Raw genomic sequence first — 20,477 nt, forward strand, 5'->3', positions numbered from 1 at the left:
TTTTTAATTTAGCTAAAACTCGGTGGTTGCCATGGCGATCCAGGGCAGTGACGTCACCGGCAGAGACGTGCCGTATTCTCGTCTCTTCCAAGATGGCGGCGGAGAATCTGGATCCGAGCGCGAACGGCGAGTTAACCGCCGAACCGGGTCAGTGCTGGACAGCAGGCCGCCTCCGAACCGGTGCAGTAAAGGGGTTGCGTGCGGTCGTGCCTCAAAATGAGCTTTCCCGAACAAGACAGAATCTTGGGGCTTTTAAAAGTCGTCTTGCTCCGGGTTACTGAGTTACAGGGTGACCGGTACCGTCCACAGCCCAGCGGCTGTGATTGAGGTTTAGCGGATCTCTACGGAACCCGACCGGCCTGTTCTGATTTAACAGTCACTCAGCAGTGGATTTACAGGACGGCCAGGGCACCACCTGTGTGTTGCTCTCTGTGTTTCCTCCCGGAGGTGGTAGTGTTTTACTTCTGAGCCGAAAATATTTCATTCAGCGTTAACCTGAAAACAAAACTGTGTTCTGAAAAAGTCACTCCGAAGGAGGTGGTGGCGCTGTTTGTACGGGAACCTTGCCCGACCAGAAAAGAAAACCTCATCGATCGTTTACTGTTAAAACTCTTGAACCTGCATCTCGTCCGAGCTGTGCCAGCCTTTGTACAAACACGTTCCCCGGGATCTCCCTAACCAGAACGCCGCCGATGTTTGAAAACGGAAATTGTAGAAGTTTTGCACCACCTGTGAAGTGTATGATTAATCCGCTTGAGTCGGTGAAGCTATCAGAGGGATTATTTTTTTGAACAATTTTACTCGGAAGAGGGTGACCGCGCAGTGTCCGGTCTAAGAGGTAGTTATGTGTTTGGAGCCCAGGACTCACTGATTGGAGAGGTCACGGGTTCGAATCCTGTGTGAAGGCTGGGAGGGGGTATTGGTGCTGTAAAGCAGCCCCAAAGGTGCCCTCTTGCCCTCCGAGCTCCAGCTGTATGAATGTGTAACGAGGAAAACAGCCAGTGGAAATTTTGGAGAATACCTCTTGCTTCTGTTTTAGTTAGCGTCGATCTAGTAATCGATTTGTCATCCATTTTCTAACCCGCTTACTGGTTACGGGTCACGGGGGGAGCGGGAGTCTATCCCAGCAAGCAACGGGCGCAAGGCAGGGTACACCCTGGATGGGACGCCAGTCCATCACAGGACACACACACACACACACACACACCAGGGCCAGTTTTCCCAGAAGCCAATTAACCCACCAGCCTGTCTCTGCTGTGGGAGGAAACCCATGTATACACGAGGGGAACGTGCAAACTCCACACAGACAGCGCACAGGGCCCCAGCGCTGCACCACTGTGCTCCAAACCCAGTCGTTTTCATGCCCTGAACATCGCGAGGGGGAAGTCGGGGGCCGCCTGCCGGTTCTGAGGCGAACCCAGACGCCAGAGTGGTCCCCCTCTCTCTCTCTCTCTCTGTTTGCACAGACGGCGGGCAGCAGGGGGAGCCGGCGAGCCAGGCCCCGCCCCCGGCCTCCCCGGAGGTGAAAGGTCAGGGCGGCGAGGGCGGCCCCGGCTCGGCCGCGGGGTCGGAGGTCACGGGGCTTTATCCCGCCGCCCTGGAGGATTACGAGGAGGGGGAGGACTCGGAAGGGGAGCTGCCCCCGGAGTTTTACCGGCTGTGGAGAGCCACCCAGGAAAACCCGCTGGATTTCTCCTCCTGGACGGACCTGCTGCAGTACACGGAGCAGGAGGTGAGGAGGAGGGGGGGCGATACGGTCGCTCAGATACCGTTTGCTGGTTAATTCCGTCCCTTCATCCGTCTTCCATCGGCTGTATCTGAAAGCCGGAGTCTATCCAAGCAGGCAAGCGTTTACGATAAATAGCCCCTTTAACTTAGTACAGTATCCATCCATACGTCTCTTCTCTAACCGCTGTATCCAGTGCAGGGATGCAAGGGAGTCGGAGTCTCCCAACAATAATAAATAATGTTTCTTTATCGGCCCTATACAATTTCTTGCATCAGGAATTTGTCTTTTCGCAGACCCCAGCTTGCTCTCCAGGAGACACACAGACAGGGAGAGAGAAGCTGGGGGTCAGAGCGCAGGGTCGGCCATTTATACGGCGCCCCTGGAGCAGCTGGGGGTGAAGGGCCTGGCTCAGGGGCCCCAAACAGAGTAGGATTCCTCTGCCGGCTGTGGGATTTGAACCGGCAACCTCCCAGCCACAGGCGCGGATCCTGAGCCACAGAGCCACCGCTCCGCCCTAGCAATGGGAGCAAGGCAGGCTACCCCCTGGAAGGGACGCCAGTCCATCACAGGACACAGACACAGACTCGGCACACGCACACACACAACAGGGCCAGTTTGCCCAGAAGCCAGTTAACCCACCAGCCTGTCCGTGGGACTGTGGGAGGAAACCCCCGCGAACACGGGGAGAACATGCAAGCTCCACCCAGACAGCACCCCGGGAATCGAACCCAGGGCCCCAGCGCTGCGGGGCAGCAGTGCTGAGCCGTTGGTTCTAGCAGAGTTACTCAGTCGCCCCGTGTCTCGGCGGGACTGACCGCTGTCCTCCTCTCCCCCCCTGGCAGGGACACATGCCGGCGACCCGCCGCGTGTTCGCCGTGTTCTTCGCCCGCTACCCGCTGTGCTACGGCTACTGGAAGAAGTTCGCCGACCTGGAGCGGCGCGCCGGGTTCCCCGTCCGCGCGCAGGAGGTCCGAGCGCCGCGATGTGTGAGCTGGCTGCTGCGGCAGTCAGTGATGGGTACAGCCGAGGGGACGTGAGAGTGTGTGCGTGGATCGCAGGTGTGCGTGCGTGGATCGCAGGTGTGCGTGTGTGCGTGGATCGCAGGTGTGCGTCTGGGTGGATCGCAGGTGTGGGTGTGTGCGTGGATCGCAGGTGTGCGTGTGCGTGCGTGGATCACAGGTGTGTGTCTAGGTGGATCACAGGTGTGTGTGCGTGGATCACAGGTGTGCGTGCGTGGATCGCAGGTGTGTGTGCGTGCGTGGATCGCAGGTGTGTGTGCGTGCGTGGATCACAGGTGTGTGTCTGGGTGGATCGCAGGTGTGCGTGCGTGGATCGCAGGTGTGCGTGAGTGCGTGGATCGCAGGTGTGCGTGAGTGCGTGGATCGCAGGTGTGCGTGAGTGCGTGGATCGCAGGTGTGCGTGCGTGCGTGGATTGCAGGTGTGCGTGCGTGCGTGGATCACAGGTGTGTGTCTGGGTGGATCACAGGTGTGTGCGTGCGTGGATTGCAGGTGTGCGTGCGTGCGTGGATCACAGGTGTGTGCGTGCGTGGATCGCAGGCGTGTGTCTGGGTGGATCACAGGTGTGTGCGTGCGTGGATCGCAGGTGTGTGTGTATGCATGCGTGGATCACAGGTGTGTATCTGGGTGGATTACAGGTCTGCGTGTGGATCACAGATGGATTACAGGTGTGTGTGATCCTGGATCACAGGTATGTGTGTGTGTGCGTGGATCACAGGTGTGTCTGTGGATCACAGGAGTGTGTGTGTGCGTGGATTACAGGTGTGCGTGTGTGGATTAACGGTGTGTGTGTGCCTGGATCACAGGTATGCGTGTGTGTGCGTGGATCACAGGTGGATTACAGGTGTGTATGTGTGGATTACAGGTGTGTCACAGGTGTGTGTGTGTGTGTTGCAGGTGTGTGTGCAGGGGCTGCAGGCGATCCCACTCAGTCTGGACCTCTGGATTCACTACATCACGCTCCTGCAGGAGACCCTGAACATGAACCTGCCTGAGTCCACACAGCACATCCGCAGGTACACGCCCTGGCCCCAGTACTGACCCTGACCACCCGCCCTGTCCCTGACCCCATTACTGACCCTCAACCCTGTCCACCCGCCCTGACCCCATTACTGACCCTGACCCTCAACCCTGACCACCCGCCCTGACCCCATTACTGACCCTGACCCTCAACCCTGACCACCCGCCCTGACCCCATTACTGACCCTGACCCTCAACCCTGTCCACCCGCCCTGACCCTGACACCATTACTGACCCTCAACCCTGACCACCCCCTCTGACCCCATTACTGACCCTGACCCTCAACCCTGACCACCCGCCCTGACCCTGACACCATTACTGACCCTCAACCCTGACCACCCCCTCTGACCCCATTACTGACCCTGACCCTCAACCCTGACCACCCGCCCTGTCCCTGACCCCATTACCGACCCTCAACCCTGACCACCCGCCCTGTCCCTGACCCCATTACTGACCCTCAACCCTGACCACCCCCTCTGACCCCATTACTGACCCTGACCCTCAACCCTGACCACCCGCCCTGTCCCTGACCCCATTACTGAACCCTCAACCCTGACCACCAGCCCTGACCCCATTACTGACCCTGACCCTCAACCCTGTCCACCCGCCCTGACCCCAGGTAAGGTGACTTCAGTGGTAACCCTTACCTTTTGAAACTTTCTTATGTTCTGCTGTTTTCTTTCATTGCGTGGTATTGTAAAACCTTTGAGTTTTCATTAACGAAATGCATTTCAAGCCTGACCACTCCTTCCCTTGGTCTGTTCACTCACGTGACCAAATGGATCCGGTTCTGTGATCTCACGGGATGTGGTCTGTTTCTGTGTGTGTGCGCCACCCTATCCCTTCCCCCGCCGCTCCGTGCAGCACCTTCGAATCCGCCGTGGCCGCGGCGGGGATGGATTTCCGGTCGGACCGCCTGTGGGAGCTGTACGTGGACTGGGAGAGGGAGCAGGGCGATCTGAGGGCGGTGACCGCCGTGTACGACAAGGTGCTGAGCACCCCAACTCAGCTGTACAGCCAGCACTACCAGAGGTACCCCGACAAAACACTGACCTCGCCCCCGACGTGTAAAGTGAGGCTACATGCTGTATCATTCTAGACAGGCTGCGTGTTATAGGGGCTTCTCCTAGGACACTCCAAACACAAGAGGTCTCCAGCGCTGGTCTCTGTATTTAAAGATCCTCTGTTTTCAGTTTGAGCTTTTGATCTCAGCCAGCAGCTGTATCCCCCTGCAGCTCCCCACTGGAGCCCAGCAGTGTGAGCCTGGCCAGTACCTGGAGGGGAGACTCCTGGGAGAGCTGAGGCTGCTGCTGGAAGAGGTGTTAGTGGGGCCAGCAGGGGGCGCTCACCCTGCGGTCTGTGTGGGTCCTGATGCCCCAGTATAGTGACGGGGACACTAGACTGTAAACAGGCGCCGTCCTTCGGATGAGACGTAAAACCGAGGTCCTGACTCTCTGTGGTCATTAAAAACCCCAGGGTGTCTCTCGAGAAGAGTAGGGGTGTTACCCCGGTGTCCTGGCCAAATTTCCCCCCTGGCCTTTACCCATCATGGCCTCCTGATAACCCCCCTCTCTGAACTGGCTCCATCACTCTGCTCTCCTCCCCACCGAGAGCTGGGGTGTGGGGAGCGGACTGGCGCCTCATCCAGGTGGGGGTACACACTGGTGGTGGAGGGGATCCCCATGACCTGTACAAAGCTTTGAGTGGAGGGTCCAGAAAAGTGTTATAGAAATGTAAGGATTATTAATATTATCTCTATGTGTCTGGCACTCTCTGACCTTTGACCCTTGACCCCCAGATTTAAGGAGCATGTGGAGAGCCATTCCCCCCGTCACATCCTGTCCACCGAGGACTTCCTGCGCCTGAGGTCGGAGGTCATGCGGGGGAGTGCGTCGGTCAGCACCGCAAAGGAGAACGAGGAGGTGCCGCCCGGGGAGGACGGCCCCCCGGGCCTGGACGCAGCCAACCAGGCGACGGTAAGAGGCCGGAGCCGCCGGCTGATTGGCCGGGCCCGCCGCCAGCCCGCCCGCCCCCTCCCCGAGGGCGTGTGATTGGCTGAGCCCCTTGCGTGGGTGTGTCTCGCTCGTCCCAGGAAGAAGAGGAGCAGAAGGTGCGAGAGCTGCTGCTGGCCAGCCGACAGGAAGTGTACCAGCAGACCGAGCTGGAAGTGGGGAAGCGGTGGGCGTTTGAGGAAGGGGTGAGGAGGCCGGACGTGGCGCCGCGCGGCCCGTGCGCGCCCAGCTCCGAGGCGCCCTAACCCCTCTGCCTCCCCCCCCCCCCCCCCCTTTAGATAAAGCGACCCTACTTCCACGTGAAGCCGCTGGACCGCGCCCAGCTGCGCAACTGGCAGAGCTACCTGGACTGGGAGATGAGCAACAGCAGCCACCAGAGGGTGGTGTTTCTGTTCGAGCGCTGCCTCATCGCCTGCGCCCTGTACGAGGAGTTCTGGAGCCGGGTAAGAGGGAGGGGGAGAGACAGTGGGGGTGCTGTCCCTATCCCTGTGTCCTGTACGAGGAGTTCTGGAGCCGGGTAAGAGGGAGGGGGAGAGACAGAGGGGGTGCTGTCCCTATCCCTGTGTCCTGTACGAGGAGCTCTGGAGCCGGGTAAGAGGGAGGGGGAGAGACAGTGGGGGTGCTGTCCCTATCCCTGTGTCCTGTAGGAGGAGCTCTGGAGCCGGGGGAGAGACAGTGGGGGTGCTGTCCCTATCCCTGTGTCCTGTACGAGGAGCTCTGGAGCCGGGTAAGAGGGAGGGGGAGAGACAGTGGGGGTGCTGTCCCTATCCCTGTGTCCTGTATGAGGAGCTCTGGAGCCGGGGGAGAGACAGTGGGGGTGCTGTCCCTATCCCTGTGTCCTGTACGAGGAGCTCTGGAGCCGGGTAAGAGGGAGGGGGAGAGACAGTGGGGGTGCTGTCCCTATCCCTGTGTCCTGTACGAGGAGCTCTGGAGCCGGGTAAGAGGGAGGGGGAGAGACAGTGGGGGTGCTGTCCCTATCCCTGTGTCCTGTACGAGGAGCTCTGGAGCCGGGTAAGAGGGAGGGGGAGAGACAGAGGGGGTGCTATCCCTATCCCTGTGTCCTGTACGAGGAGTTCTGGAGCCGGGTAAGAGGGAGGGGGAGAGACAGTGGGGGTGCTGTCCCTATCCCTGTGTCCTGTACGAGGAGTTCTGGAGCCGGGTAAGAGGGAGGGGGAGAGACAGTGGGGGTGCTGTCCCTATCCCTGTGTCCTGTAGGAGGAGCTCTGGAGCCGGGGGAGAGGGAGGGAGAGAGACAGAGGGGGTGCTGTCCCTATCCCTGTGTCCTGTATGAGGAGCTCTGGAGCCGGGGGAGAGACAGTGGGGGTGCTGTCCCTATCCCTGTGTCCTGTAGGAGGAGCTCTGGAGCCGGGGGAGAGACAGTGGGGGTGCTGTCCCTATCCCTGTGTCCTGTACGAGGAGTTCTGGAGCCGGGTAAGAGGGAGGGGGAGAGACAGTGGGGGTGCTGTCCCTATCCCTGTGTCCTGTATGAGGAGCTCTGGAGCCGGGGAGAGACAGTGGGGGTGCTGTCCCTATCCCTGTGTCCTGTACGAGGAGTTCTGGAGCCGGGTAAGAGGGAGGGGGAGAGACAGTGGGGGTGCTGTCCCTATCCCTGTGTCCTGTACGAGGAGTTCTGGAGCCGGGTAAGAGGGAGGGAGAGAGACAGAGGGGTTGTTGTCCCTATCCCTGTGTCCTGTACGAGGAGTTCTGGAGCCGGGTAAGAGGGAGGGGGAGAGACAGTGGGGGTGCTGTCCCTATCCCTGTGTCCTGTACGAGGAGTTCTGGAGCCGGGTAAGAGGGAGGGAGAGAGACAGAGGGGTTGTTGTCCCTATCCCTGTGTCCTGTACGAGGAGTTCTGGAGCCGGGTAAGAGGGAGGGGGAGAGACAGTGGGGGTGCTGTCCCTATCCCTGTGTCCTGTAGGAGGAGCTCTGGAGCTGGGTAAGAGGGAGGGGGAGAGACAGAGGGGTTGTTATCCCTATCCCTGTGTCCTGTACGAGGAGTTCTGGAGCCGGGTAAGAGGGAGGGAGAGAGACAGAGGGGGTGCTGTCCCTATCCCTGTGTCCTGTACGAGGAGCTCTGGAGCCGGGGGAGAGGGAGGGGGAGAGACAGTGGGGGTGCTGTCCCTATCCCTGTGTCCTGTACGAGGAGTTCTGGAGCCGGGTAAGAGGGAGGGGGAGAGACAGTGGGGGTGCTGTCCCTATCCCTGTGTCCTGTACGAGGAGTTCTGGAGCCGGGGGAGAGACAGTGGGGGTGCTGTCCCTATCCCTGTGTCCTGTATGAGGAGTTCTGGAGCTGGGTAAGAGGGAGGGCGAGAGACAGAGGGGGTGCTGTCCCTATCCCTGTGTCCTGTACGAGGAGTTCTGGAGCCGGGTAAGAGGGAGGGGGAGAGACAGTGGGGGTGCTGTCCCTATCCCTGTGTCCTGTACGAGGAGCTCTGGAGCCGGGGGAGAGACAGTGGGGGTGCTGTCCCTATCCCTGTGTCCTGTACGAGGAGTTCTGGAGCCGGGTAAGAGGGAGGGAGAGAGACAGAGGGGGTGCTGTCCCTATCCCTGTGTCCTGTACGAGGAGCTCTGGAGCCGGGGGAGAGACAGAGGGGGTGCTGTCCCTATCCCTGTGTCCTGTACGAGGAGTTCTGGAGCCGGGTAAGAGGGAGGGGGAGAGACAGTGGGGGTGCTGTCCCTATCCCTGTGTCCTGTACGAGGAGTTCTGGAGCCGGGTAAGAGGGAGGGGGAGAGACAGTGGGGGTGCTGTCCCTATCCCTGTGTCCTGTAGGAGGAGCTCTGGAGCCGGGTAAGAGGGAGGGGGAGAGACAGAGGGGGTGCTGTCCCTATCCCTGTGTCCTGTACGAGGAGCTCTGGAGCCGGGTAAGAGGGAGGGGGAGAGACAGAGGGGGTGCTGTCCCTATCCCTGTGTCCTGTACGAGGAGTTCTGGAGCCGGGTAAGAGGGAGGGGGAGAGACAGAGGGGGTGCTGTCCCTATCCCTGTGTCCTGTAGGAGGAGCTCTGGAGCTGGGGGAGAGACAGTGGGGGTGCTATCCCTATCCCTGTGTCCTGTATGAGGAGCTCTGGAGCTGGGGGAGAGACAGTGGGGGTGCTGTCCCTATCCCTGTGTCCTGTAGGAGGAGCTCTGGAGCCGGGTAAGAGGGAGGGGGAGAGACAGAGGGGGTGCTGTCCCTATCCCTGTGTCCTGTAGGAGGAGCTCTGGAGCCGGGGGAGAGGGAGGGGGAGAGACAGTGGGGGTGCTGTCCCTATCCCTGCGCCCTGTACGAGGAGCTCTGGAGCCGGGTAAGAGGGAGGGGGAGAGACAGTGGGGGTGCTGTCCCTATCCCTGTGTCCTGTACGAGGAGTTCTAGATCCGGGGGAGAGACAGTGGGGGTGCTGTCCCTATCCCTGTGTCCTGTATGAGAAGCTCTGGGGCCGGGTAAGAGAGTAGAGTGAGGGAGGAGGAGGAGGGAGTAGAGAGAGGAAGGAGACAGAGCAGCAGTGAGTCGGCGCTGAGCTCCTTCCCTGCGTGTGTCCCTACAGTACGCGCGGTACCTGGAGCAGCACACGGTGGAGGAGACGCGCGCGGTGTTCCGCCGGGCCTGTGGGATCCACCTGCCCCGCAAGCCCAACATCCACCTGCAGTGGGCCACCTTCGAGGAGAGGCAGGGTCAGTGGCCGGTCCGGCTCCCCGCCTTTCACCCCCCCCGAAACTCAATTCCTCCAGCAGGCTGGGCATGCACCAGGGGCAAAACAGGCAGTTCCACCCACCCATCCGCCATTTCCTCCCCCGCTGGGAGCTGGAGTCTATCCCAGCATGCAGTGGGCACAAGGCAGAGTACGCCCTGGACAGGACGCCAGTCCATCACAGGACACACACTGACACACACACACTCTCACACCCGGGGCAGTTTCCCCAGAAGCCAGTAAAGCCCCCCAGCCTATCTTAGGACCCAGGTGTACGCAGGGAGAACGTGCAAGCTCCACCCTGACTGGCACACAGGACCCCAGCGCTGGGAGGCCAAGACTGCGTCTTTGGACCAGGGGGGACCCGGAGCAACCTGGGGCACCCTCCTCTCCAACACGGCAACACGTCAGTCCATCACAGGACACACACTGACACACACACACACAGACACACTGACACACACACACACTGACACAGACACACACTGACACAGACACACACTGACACAGACACACTGACACACAGACACACTGACACACACACACACTGACACACACACACACACACAGACACACACTGACACAGACACACACTGACACAGACACACTGACACACACACACACACACACTGACACACTGACACACACACACTCACACACACCCGGGGCAGTTTCCCCAGAAGCCAGTAAAGCCCCCAGCCTATCTTAGGACCCAGGTGTACGCAGGGAGAACGTGCAAGCTCCACCCTGACTGGCACACAGGACCCCAGCGCTGGGAGGCCAAGACTGCGTCTTTAGACCGGGGGGGGACCGGAGCAACCTGGGGCACCCTCCTCTCCAACACGGCAACACGTCAGTCCATCACAGGACACACACTGACACACACACACTGACACACACACACTGACACACACACACACACACACAGACATACTGACACACACACACTGACACACACAGACACACACACACACAGACACACTGACACACAGACACACTGACACACACACAGACACACTGACACACAGACACTGACACACACACACACACACTCACACACACCCAGGGCAGTTTCCCCAGAAGCCAGTAAAGCCCCCAGCCTATCTTAGGACCCAGGTGTACGCAGGGAGAACGTGCAAGCTCCACCCTGACTGGCACACAGGACCCCAGCGCTGGGAGGCAAAGACTGCGTCTTTGGACCAGGGGGGACCCGGAGCAACCTGGGGCACCCTCCTCTCCAACACGGCAACACGTCAGTCCATCACAGGACACACACTGACACACACACACTGACACACACACACACACACACTCACACACACACACCCGGGGCAGTTTCCCCAGAAGCCAGTAAAGCCCCCAGCCTATCTTAGGACCCAGGTGTACGAAGGGAGAACGCGCAAGCTCCACCCTGACAAAGACTGCGTCTTTGGACCGGGGGGGGGGACCCCCTCCTCTCCAGCACGGCAACACGTTCCAGCACGAGGCGCAGATCCGCTGACAGCCCCCCCCCCCCCCCCCCCAGGGAACCTGGCGGAGGCGCGGCAGCTGCTGGAGCACGCGGAGCGCGGCGTGCCGGGGCTGGCCATGGTGCGGCTGCGGCGGGTGGGCCTGGAGCGGCGGGGGGGCCGGCCGGAGCGCGCGGAGGCCCTGCTGCGGGAGGCGGTGCGCCAGAGCCAGGCCACGCCCCTCCACGCCTTCTACTCCATCAAGCTGGCCCGGCTGCTGCTGCGACTGCAGAGGAACCCTGGGAAGGCCCGCCGGGTCCTGCTGGACGCCATCGAGGCCGACCCGGTGAGCCCGCGGGGGTTTCGAGAGGAGGAGTGTGTCTGTGACCGAAACCTCTTTGTTTCGTTTGTTTTTTTTTTTCCCTCTGTTGAGATGTTGGGGGGGGTGGCATTATCGGGGCGACGACGTCGCCGACGGCGGTCTCTGGCAGGTGCGTCGGGGAGCTCGGGCAGGGTTGGCTCAGAACCGCTGGCAGAGGTCGGAGGGTAGTCAGTTATGGAGAGGGAGGGGGGAGGGAGCAGGAGGGTGCTGATGGAGTGCTGCCGTCTTCGTCGTCATCCTCCTCCTCCTCCTCCTCCAAGGACTGGGAAGAGGGAGTGGCGTAGGGCCTCAGAGAGAGTGAGAGTGACAAAGACAGAGACAGACAGGAGAGAGAGTGAGAGTGACAGAGACAGGAGAGAGAGAGACAGAGACAGGAGAGAGACAGAGACAGGAGAGAGACTGAGAGTGACAGAGACAGGAGAGAGAGAGACAGACAGGAGAGAGAGTGAGAGTGACAGAGACAGGAGAGAGAGAGAGACAGAGACAGGAGAGAGAGTGAGAGTGACAGAGACAGGAGAGAGAGAGAGACAGAGACAGGAGAGAGAGAGACAGAGACAGAAACAGACAGGAGAGAGAGAGTTACAGAGACAGACAGGAGAGAGAGACGTTACAGAGACAGACAGGAGAGAGAGATGTTACAGAGACAGACAGGAGAGAGAGACGTTACAGAGACAGACGGGAGAGAGAGAGACGTTACAGAGACAGACGGGAGAGAGAGAGACGTTACAGAGACAGACAGGAGAGAGAGAGAGTTACAGAGACAGACGGGAGACGGGAGAGAGAGACAGACAGGAGAGAGACAGACAGACAGACAGACAGACAGACAGACAGACAGACGGAGAGAGCGAGAGAGAGACGGAGAGCACGTGTGCCCTGCTGCCCCTGACACCCCTCCCCCCCCCCCCGCAGGGTAACGTCAAGCTGCACCAGAACCTGCTGGAGCTGGAGTTCAGCGGAGACGTGCGGCAGAACGAGGGCAACATCCTGCAGTGCCTGAGCCGCGCGCTCAGCTCCGGCCTGCCGCCCAGCGCCCGGCTGCTCTTCTCCCAGCGCCGCCTCGAGTTCCTCGAGGACTTCGGCCACGCCGTGCAGAGGTCGGAGGGGGGGGGGGGGGGGCTGGGCTGGGGCGAGGATGGGCGGTGGGGGGCCCCCTGAAGGAGGGCGGTCTGCGCCACCGTTTCCGAGATCAGGATCGCATCCGCCCTGAGCTCTCGACCCGGATCAGCGGAGTCTCGATCCAGGTTAACCCGCGTCTATCGCCAGCCTGTCTCCAGATAGGCGCGGGCGAGACTCTGGTGTGCCATATCGCCAGCCTGTCTCCAGATAGGCGCGGGCGAGACTCTGGTGTGCCATATCGCCAGCCTGTCTCCAGATAGGCGCGGGCGAGACTCTGGTGTGCCATATCGCCAGCCTGTCTCCAGATAGGCGCGGGCGAGACTCTGGTGTGCCATATCGCCAGCCTGTCTCCAGATAGGCGCAGGCGAGACTCTGGTGCGCGGTATCGCCCGGTTGTCTCCAGATCGGCGCGGGCGAGACTCTGGTGCTCAGTATTGCCAGCCTGTCTCCAAATTGGCGCGGGCGAGACTCTGGTGCGCGGTATCGTCCGGTTGTCTCCAGATCAGTGCGGGCGAGACTCTGGTGCTCAGTATCGCCCGCCTGTCTCCAGATCAGCTGTGAGACTCTGGTGCGCGGTATCGCCCGGTTGTCTCCAGATCAGCTGTGAGACTCTGGTGCGCGGTATCGCCCGGTTGTCTCCAGATCAGCTGTGAGACTCTGGTGCGCGGTATCGCCCGGTTGTCTCCAGATCAGCTGTGAGACTCTGGTGCGCGGTATCGCCCGGTTGTCTCCAGATCAGCTGTGAGACTCTGGTGCGCGGTATCGCCCGGTTGTCTCCAGATCAGCTGTGAGACTCTGGTGCTCAGTATCGCCCGGTTGTCTCCAGATCAGCTGTGAGACTCTGGTGCGCGGTATCGCCCGGTTGTCTCCAGATCAGCTGTGAGACTCTGGTGCGCGGTATCGCCCAGTTGTCTCCAGATCAGCTGTGAGACTCTGGTGCGCGGTATCGCCTGGTTGTCTCCAGATCAGCTGTGAGACTCTGGTGCGCGGTATCGCCCGGTTGTCTCCAGATCAGCTGTGAGACTCTGGTGCGCGGTATCGCCCGGTTGTCTCCAGATCAGCTGTGAGACTCTGGTGCGCGGTATCGCCCGGTTGTCTCCAGATCAGCTGTGAGACTCTGGTGCGCGGTATCGTCCGGTTGTCTCCAGATCAGCTGTGAGACTCTGGTGCTCAGTATCGCCCGGTTGTCTCCAGATCAGCTGTGAGACTCTGGTGCTCAGTATCGCCCGGTTGTCTCCAGATCAGCTGTGAGACTCTGGTGCGCGGTATCGCCCGGTTGTCTCCAGATCAGCTGTGAGACTCTGGTGCGCGGTATCGCCCGCCTGTCTCCAGATCAGCTGTGAGACTCTGGTGCGCGGTATCGCCCGGTTGTCTCCAGATCAGCTGTGAGACTCTGGTGCGCGGTATCGCCCGGTTGTCTCCAGATCAGCTGTGAGACTCTGGTGCTCGGTATCGCCCGGTTGTCTCCAGATCAGCTGTGAGACTCTGGTGCGCGGTATCGCCCGGTTGTCTCCAGATCAGCTGTGAGACTCTGGTGCGCGGTATCGCCCGGTTGTCTCCAGATCAGCTGTGAGACTCTGGTGCGCGGTATCGCCCGGTTGTCTCCAGATCAGCTGTGAGACTCTGGTGCGCGGTATCGCCCAGTTGTCTCCAGATCGGCACGCGCGAGACTCTGGTGCGCGGTATCGCCCGGTTGTCTCCAGATCAGCTGTGAGACTCTTGTGCGCGGTATCGTCCGGTTGTCTCCAGATCGGCGCGGGCGAGACTTTGGTGCTCAGTATCGCCAGCCTGTCTCCAGATAGGCGCGGGCGAGACTCTGGTGCTCAGTATCGCCGGGTTGTCTCCAGATCGGCGCGGGCGAGACTCTGGTGCGCGGTATCGCCCGGTTGTCTCCAGATCGGCGTGGTGAGACTCTGGTGCGCGGTATCGCCAGCCTGTCTCCAGATCGGCGTGGGCGAGACTCTGGTGCGCGGTATCGCCCGGTTGTCTCCAGATCGGCACGGGGGAGACTCTGGTGCTCAGTATCGCCCGGTTGTCTCCAGATTGGCACGGGCGAGATTCTGGTGCGCAGTATTGCCCGGTTGTCTCCAGATCAGCTGTGAGACTCTGGTGCGCGGTATCGCCCGGTTGTCTCCAGATCAGCTGTGAGACTCTGGTGCGCGGTATCGCCCGGTTGTCTCCAGATCAGCTGTGAGACTCTTGTGCGCGGTATCGTCCGGTTGTCTCCAGATCGGCGCGGGCGAGACTTTGGTGCTCAGTATCGCCAGCCTGTCTCCAGATAGGCGCGGGCGAGACTCTGGTGCTCAGTATCGCCGGGTTGTCTCCAGATCGGCGCGGGCGAGACTCTGGTGCGCGGTATCGCCCGGTTGTCTCCAGATCGGCGTGGTGAGACTCTGGTGCGCGGTATCGCCAGCCTGTCTCCAGATCGGCGTGGGCGAGACTCTGGTGCGCGGTATCGCCCGGTTGTCTCCAGATCAGCTGTGAGACTCTGGTGCTCAGTATCGCCCGGTTGTCTCCAGATCAGCTGTGAGACTCTGGTGCGCGGTATCGCCCGGTTGTCTCCAGATCAGCTGTGAGACTCTGGTGCGCGGTATCGCCCGGTTGTCTCCAGATCAGCTGTGAGACTCTGGTGCGCGGTATCGCCCGGTTGTCTCCAGATCAGCTGTGAGACTCTGGTGCGCGGTATCGCCCGGTTGTCTCCAGATCAGCTGTGAGACTCTGGTGCGCGGTATCGCCCGGTTGTCTCCAGATCAGCTGTGAGACTCTGGTGCGCGGTATCGCCCGGTTGTCTCCAGATCAGCTGTGAGACTCTGGTGCGCGGTATCGTCCGGTTGTCTCCAGATCAGCTGTGAGACTCTGGTGCTCAGTATCGCCCGGTTGTCTCCAGATCAGCTGTGAGACTCTGGTGCTCAGTATCGCCCGGTTGTCTCCAGATCAGCTGTGAGACTCTGGTGCGCGGTATCGCCCGGTTGTCTCCAGATCAGCTGTGAGACTCTGGTGCGCGGTATCGCCCGCCTGTCTCCAGATCAGCTGTGAGACTCTGGTGCGCGGTATCGCCCGGTTGTCTCCAGATCAGCTGTGAGACTCTGGTGCGCGGTATCGCCCGGTTGTCTCCAGATCAGCTGTGAGACTCTGGTGCTCGGTATCGCCCGGTTGTCTCCAGATCAGCTGTGAGACTCTGGTGCGCGGTATCGCCCGGTTGTCTCCAGATCAGCTGTGAGACTCTGGTGCGCGGTATCGCCCGGTTGTCTCCAGATCAGCTGTGAGACTCTGGTGCGCGGTATCGCCCGGTTGTCTCCAGATCAGCTGTGAGACTCTGGTGCGCGGTATCGCCCAGTTGTCTCCAGATCGGCACGCGCGAGACTCTGGTGCGCGGTATCGCCCGGTTGTCTCCAGATCAGCTGTGAGACTCTTGTGCGCGGTATCGTCCGGTTGTCTCCAGATCGGCGCGGGCGAGACTTTGGTGCTCAGTATCGCCAGCCTGTCTCCAGATAGGCGCGGGCGAGACTCTGGTGCTCAGTATCGCCGGGTTGTCTCCAGATCGGCGCGGGCGAGACTCTGGTGCGCGGTATCGCCCGGTTGTCTCCAGATCGGCGTGGTGAGACTCTGGTGCGCGGTATCGCCAGCCTGTCTCCAGATCGGCGTGGGCGAGACTCTGGTGCGCGGTATCGCCCGGTTGTCTCCAGATCGGCACGGGGGAGACTCTGGTGCTCAGTATCGCCCGGTTGTCTCCAGATTGGCACGGGCGAGATTCTGGTGCGCAGTATTGCCCGGTTGTCTCCAGATCAGCTGTGAGACTCTGGTGCGCGGTATCGCCCGGTTGTCTCCAGATCAGCTGTGAGACTCTGGTGCGCGGTATCGCCCGCCTGTCTCCAGATCAGCTGTGAGACTCTGGTGCGCGGTATCGCCCGCCTGTCTCCAGATCAGCTGTGAGACTCTGGTGCGCGGTATCGCCCGGTTGTCTCCAGATCAGCTGTGAGACTCTGGTGCGCGGTATCGCCAGCCTGTCTGATGTCCCCCTGGTCTCCCCGGGTGTCTACAGCTTGCTGACGGCCTACGAAGACCACCAGAAGCTGCTGAAGGAGGTCGGCACGAAGAAGAGGGGCGCAGAGAATGGGTGAGGGCATCTCTTTCGGGGGGGGGGTTGGGGGGCGGGGGGAGCCCCCCCAGGCCATGCCCTGACCTCGGCTCCGCTCTCCCTTTCCGCCGGGCAGGGACCCCGACGACCCGGAGGAGAGGAAGCTCAGGCTGGAGGACGGCGCCGGGAGCACGCCCCCCGTGGCGGCGGTGGCGGCGCCCCTGGCGAGCGACGCGGTTGCTATGGCGGCAGCCCCCGCCCCCATGCTGGGTGGGGACCTGGCCAGCTCTCAGGCAGCTTACAGCTACGGAGCCTGGTACCAGGTGAGACCCCGTTACCGCAGAGAGTCTCGGCTTCGGGTGGCTGGATCAGAACCGGAATCGCTTTCTCCGCTCAGGATATTATACGGGCGGTGCCGGGTCATCTCGGCCGGTGTCTTGGCCCAGAAGTCATAGTTAGGAACAGTTCAGTAACACACACAGCTCCACAATCTCACACACACACACACACACCGCACCCCAGTGTCAAGAAGGCTTGCGTGCAAGTAGAGTAATCCATCTTGGTCTAATTGGACCGCCAGTCCGAACGGGTCTGAAAACGGCCTTAACGCTCGTAAAACCCGTCAACGTCATTAACTCTTCCTCTCTTTGTTTGTGTCCCCCACCTCCCTCCCTCCCTGTCTCCGGCCTCTTCTCCAACCCCCTTCCAGCAGCAGTACGGAAGCTATGGGTACCAGAACCCCTGGAACTACAGCCAGTACTACCCCCCCAGCTAGGGGGCGCCAGAGAGGGACGGGACGGGACGGGGTGGGGGGGCAGGAATGTAAATAAAGCACAGAAGAAGGCACCTTTGCAGGTACAGCCGTCCAGGGCGTGTCAGGTCTGGGGACTTCTGGTACAGGGGACTTTTTTCCCGGGCGGGAGAGACGCCCGGCCCCGCGTCGCCCCCTGCTGTACGTCAACGTGTAGGACACCCTCAAGGGACCCGCGGCATTTATAACTCCGAGTCGCGGCGGTCGGGAGTTCACGGAAGACCTCGGACCGGGCGGCACGGCCGTCTCCTGGGAAACCCCCCCCCCCCCCCCCCCCGAACTGCTCTTCCCCATCGGACCGAAGTGAGAAAGGAGGAGGAAAATCCCTGGAACACGACCTGCCCTCCCGTTTTCCAGGGGGAGGTGGGGTGGTCCGGTGCCGGGACTGGGTCACCGACGTCTGTTCCTCCTCTGAGCTTAATGACTCGCCGGGCACTTTGACACCTCGTTTTAACCCCAAGCCTCCTGAATGGGGGATCACTTGGGGTTCCCTGCCCAGCTCCAGGACAAATCAGACCCCTAATCCAACAGATCTTATTACACCAAGTGTTTGAGTGCAGAACCTGGTTTGAGACAGAGGAGTATAGGACAGTACAGTGTGTCTAGAGCAGGCCTGTCCAGTGTCCGGTCCTGGAGGGGCAGTGTGTCTAGAACAGGGCTGTCCAGTGTCCAGTCCTGGAGGGTCACCGTGTCTAGAGCAGGGCTGTCCAGTCCTGGAGAGTCAGTGTGTCTAGAGCAGGGCTGTCCAGTGTCCAGTCCTGGAGGGTCAGCGTGTCTAGAGCAGGGCTGTCCAGTCCTGGAGAGTCAGTGTGTCTAGAGCAGGGCTGTCCAGTGTCCAGTCCTGGAGGGTCAGCGTGTCTAGAGCAGGGCTGTCCAGTTTCCCGTCCTGGAGGGTCAGTGTGTCTAGAGCAGGGCTGTCCAGTCCTGGAGAGTCAGTGTGTCTAGAGCAGGGCTGTCCAGTGTCCAGTCCTGGAGGGTCAGCGTGTCTAGAGCAGGGCTGTCCAGTTTCCCGTCCTGGAGGGTCAGTGTGTCTAGAGCAGGGCTGTCCAGTCCTGGAGAGTCAGTGTGTCTAGAGCAGGGCTGTCCAGTCCCGGTCCTGGAGAGTCAGCGTGTCTGCAGCAGGGCTGTCCAGTCCCGGTCCTGGAGGGTCAGCGTGTCTAGAGCAGGGCTGTCCAGTGTCCCGTCCTGGAGGGTCAGCGTGTCTAGAGCAGGGCTGTCCAGTCCTGGAGAGTCAGTGTGTCTAGAGCAGGGCTGTCCAGTCCCGGTCCTGGAGGGTCAGCGTGTCTAGAGCAGGGCTGTCCAGTGTCCAGTCCTGGAGGGTCAGCGTGTCTAGAGCAGGGCTGTCCAGTTTCCCGTCCTGGAGGGTCAGTGTGTCTAGAGCAGGGCTGTCCAGTCCTGGAGAGTCAGTGTGTCTAGAGCAGGGCTGTCCAGTGTCCAGTCCTGGAGGGTCAGCGTGTCTAGAGCAGGGCTGTCCAGTTTCCCGTCCTGGAGGGTCAGTGTGTCTAGAGCAGGGCTGTCCAGTCCTGGAGAGTCAGTGTGTCTAGAGCAGGGCTGTCCAGTTTCCCGTCCTGGAGGGTCAGTGTGTCTAGAGCAGGGCTGTCCAGTCCTGGAGAGTCAGTGTGTCTAGAGCAGGGCTGTCCAGTCCCGGTCCTGGAGGGTCAGCGTGTCTAGAGCAGGGCTGTCCAGTCCCGGTCCTGGAGGGTCAGTGTGTCTAGAGCAGGGCTGTCCAGTGTCCAGTCCTGGAGAGTCAGTGTGTCTGCAGCAGGGCTGTCCAGTCCCGGTCCTGGAGGGTCAGCGTGTCTAGAGCAGGGCTGTCCAGTCCCGGTCCTGGAGGGTCAGTGTGGCTAGAGCAGGGCTGTCCAGTGTCCAGTCCTGGAGAGTCAGTGTGTCTGCAGCAGGGCTGTCCAGTCCCGGTCCTGGAGGGTCAGCGTGTCTAGAGCAGGGCTGTCCAGTCCCGGTCCTGGAGGGTCAGCGTGTCTAGAGCAGGGCTGTCCAGTGTCCCGTCCTGGAGGGTCAGCGTGTCTAGAGCAGGGCTGTCCAGTGTCCCGTCCTGGAGGGTCAGCGTGTCTAGAGCAGGGCTGTACTGTGCAGTGGGGTCCAGTACCCTATGAAATAAGCTGGTTTCTAATCGAAGTCCCTGATTAGGGTTCGTGTTTCCCCCCCCCTTTTTCCAGCTGCCTCCAGAGAGAGTTTTGTACTGGCAGGCTGGTGCTCCCTCTGTCGAACCCGACTCGTGTCTCGCATGCAAGCACTGCCTGTCTGCTTCCGTTTCTGCGCTGGGAGATGAACCATCACCGGCGTCCTATGTACATAATCGACATACCATTCCCAGACCTCCCCGTGTGTGTGTTTTTTACTGTATATAAACAGACATAATAAAGGGCTTTTGTGTGTAACTCGACAGTGTTGGGGTTTTTTTTTCGAGAGCGCGCCCCCTGCAGTCTGGAGAATTGTCTTGGCTTTCTAGTTGCCTCATCCAATCCAGGGTCTCGGTGGGGAGGAGTTAGGAGTTTTGTACTATCCTGCTCAACATGGGTTTCCTCCCACAGTCCAAAGACATGCTGCCCTGTGTGTGTGTGTGTGTACCCTGCCTTGTGCCCAGTGCTTGCTGGGATTGACTTCGGCTCCCCCACCGCGACCCTGAGTTGGATAAAACAGTTAGATGTTGGATAGATGCCCATGTATCAGTTAGCAATTATTATTATTGTTATATAACCCTGGTGTCCTGGCCAAATTTCCCATTGGCCCTTACCCATCATGGCCTCCTAATAACCCCCCTCTCTGAACTGGCTCCATCACTCTGCTCTCCTCCCCACTGAGAGCTGATGTGTGGGGAGCGGACTGGCGCCTCATCCAGTTGGGGGGACACTTGGCTGGGGGTGGTAGAGTAGGGGTGTTACCCCAGTTTCCTGGCCAAATTTCCCATTGGCCCTTACCAGTCATGGCCTCCTAATAACCCCCCTCTCTGAACTGGCTCCATCACTCTGCTCTCCTCCCCACTGATAGCTGGTGTGTGGGGAGCGTTCTGGCGCACTATGGCTGCTGTCGCATCATCCAGGTGGGGGTACACACTGCTGGGGGTGAAGGGGATCCCCATTATCTGTAAAGCGCTTTGAGTGGAGTGTCCAGAAAAGCGCTATGTAAGTGTAAGTAATTATAATTATTATTATTATTATTATTAATGGACACTGGAGAACT

General features: G+C 60.4%; 1 protein-coding gene across 2 annotated transcripts; it reads left to right on the forward strand.

Moving 5' to 3' along the window:
- Nucleotides 1-14: 14 nt before the first annotated feature.
- LOC138224011 (pre-mRNA-processing factor 39) lies at nucleotides 15-19,675 on the forward strand. 2 transcript variants are annotated; one of them, XM_069180201.1, is made up of 14 exons: nucleotides 15-147; nucleotides 1,467-1,732; nucleotides 2,572-2,697; nucleotides 3,644-3,762; nucleotides 4,631-4,798; nucleotides 5,565-5,742; nucleotides 5,859-5,963; nucleotides 6,057-6,221; nucleotides 9,301-9,427; nucleotides 10,970-11,238; nucleotides 12,184-12,368; nucleotides 16,433-16,507; nucleotides 16,605-16,791; nucleotides 17,181-19,675. In XM_069180201.1, exons 1-14 carry the CDS (start codon nucleotides 93-95, stop codon nucleotides 17,241-17,243), a joined length of 2,088 nt encoding a protein of 695 aa, XP_069036302.1. In that variant the 5' UTR covers nucleotides 15-92; the 3' UTR covers nucleotides 17,244-19,675. The 2 variants fall into 2 exon arrangements, with proteins under 2 accessions (XP_069036302.1, XP_069036301.1); XM_069180200.1 differs by having other exon boundaries at nucleotides 17-147; nucleotides 17,178-19,675.
- Nucleotides 19,676-20,477: the final 802 nt, after the last annotated feature.

Source organism: Lepisosteus oculatus, chromosome 18, assembly GCF_040954835.1.
Source record: "Lepisosteus oculatus isolate fLepOcu1 chromosome 18, fLepOcu1.hap2, whole genome shotgun sequence".
Taxonomy (NCBI): domain Eukaryota; kingdom Metazoa; phylum Chordata; class Actinopteri; order Semionotiformes; family Lepisosteidae; genus Lepisosteus; species Lepisosteus oculatus.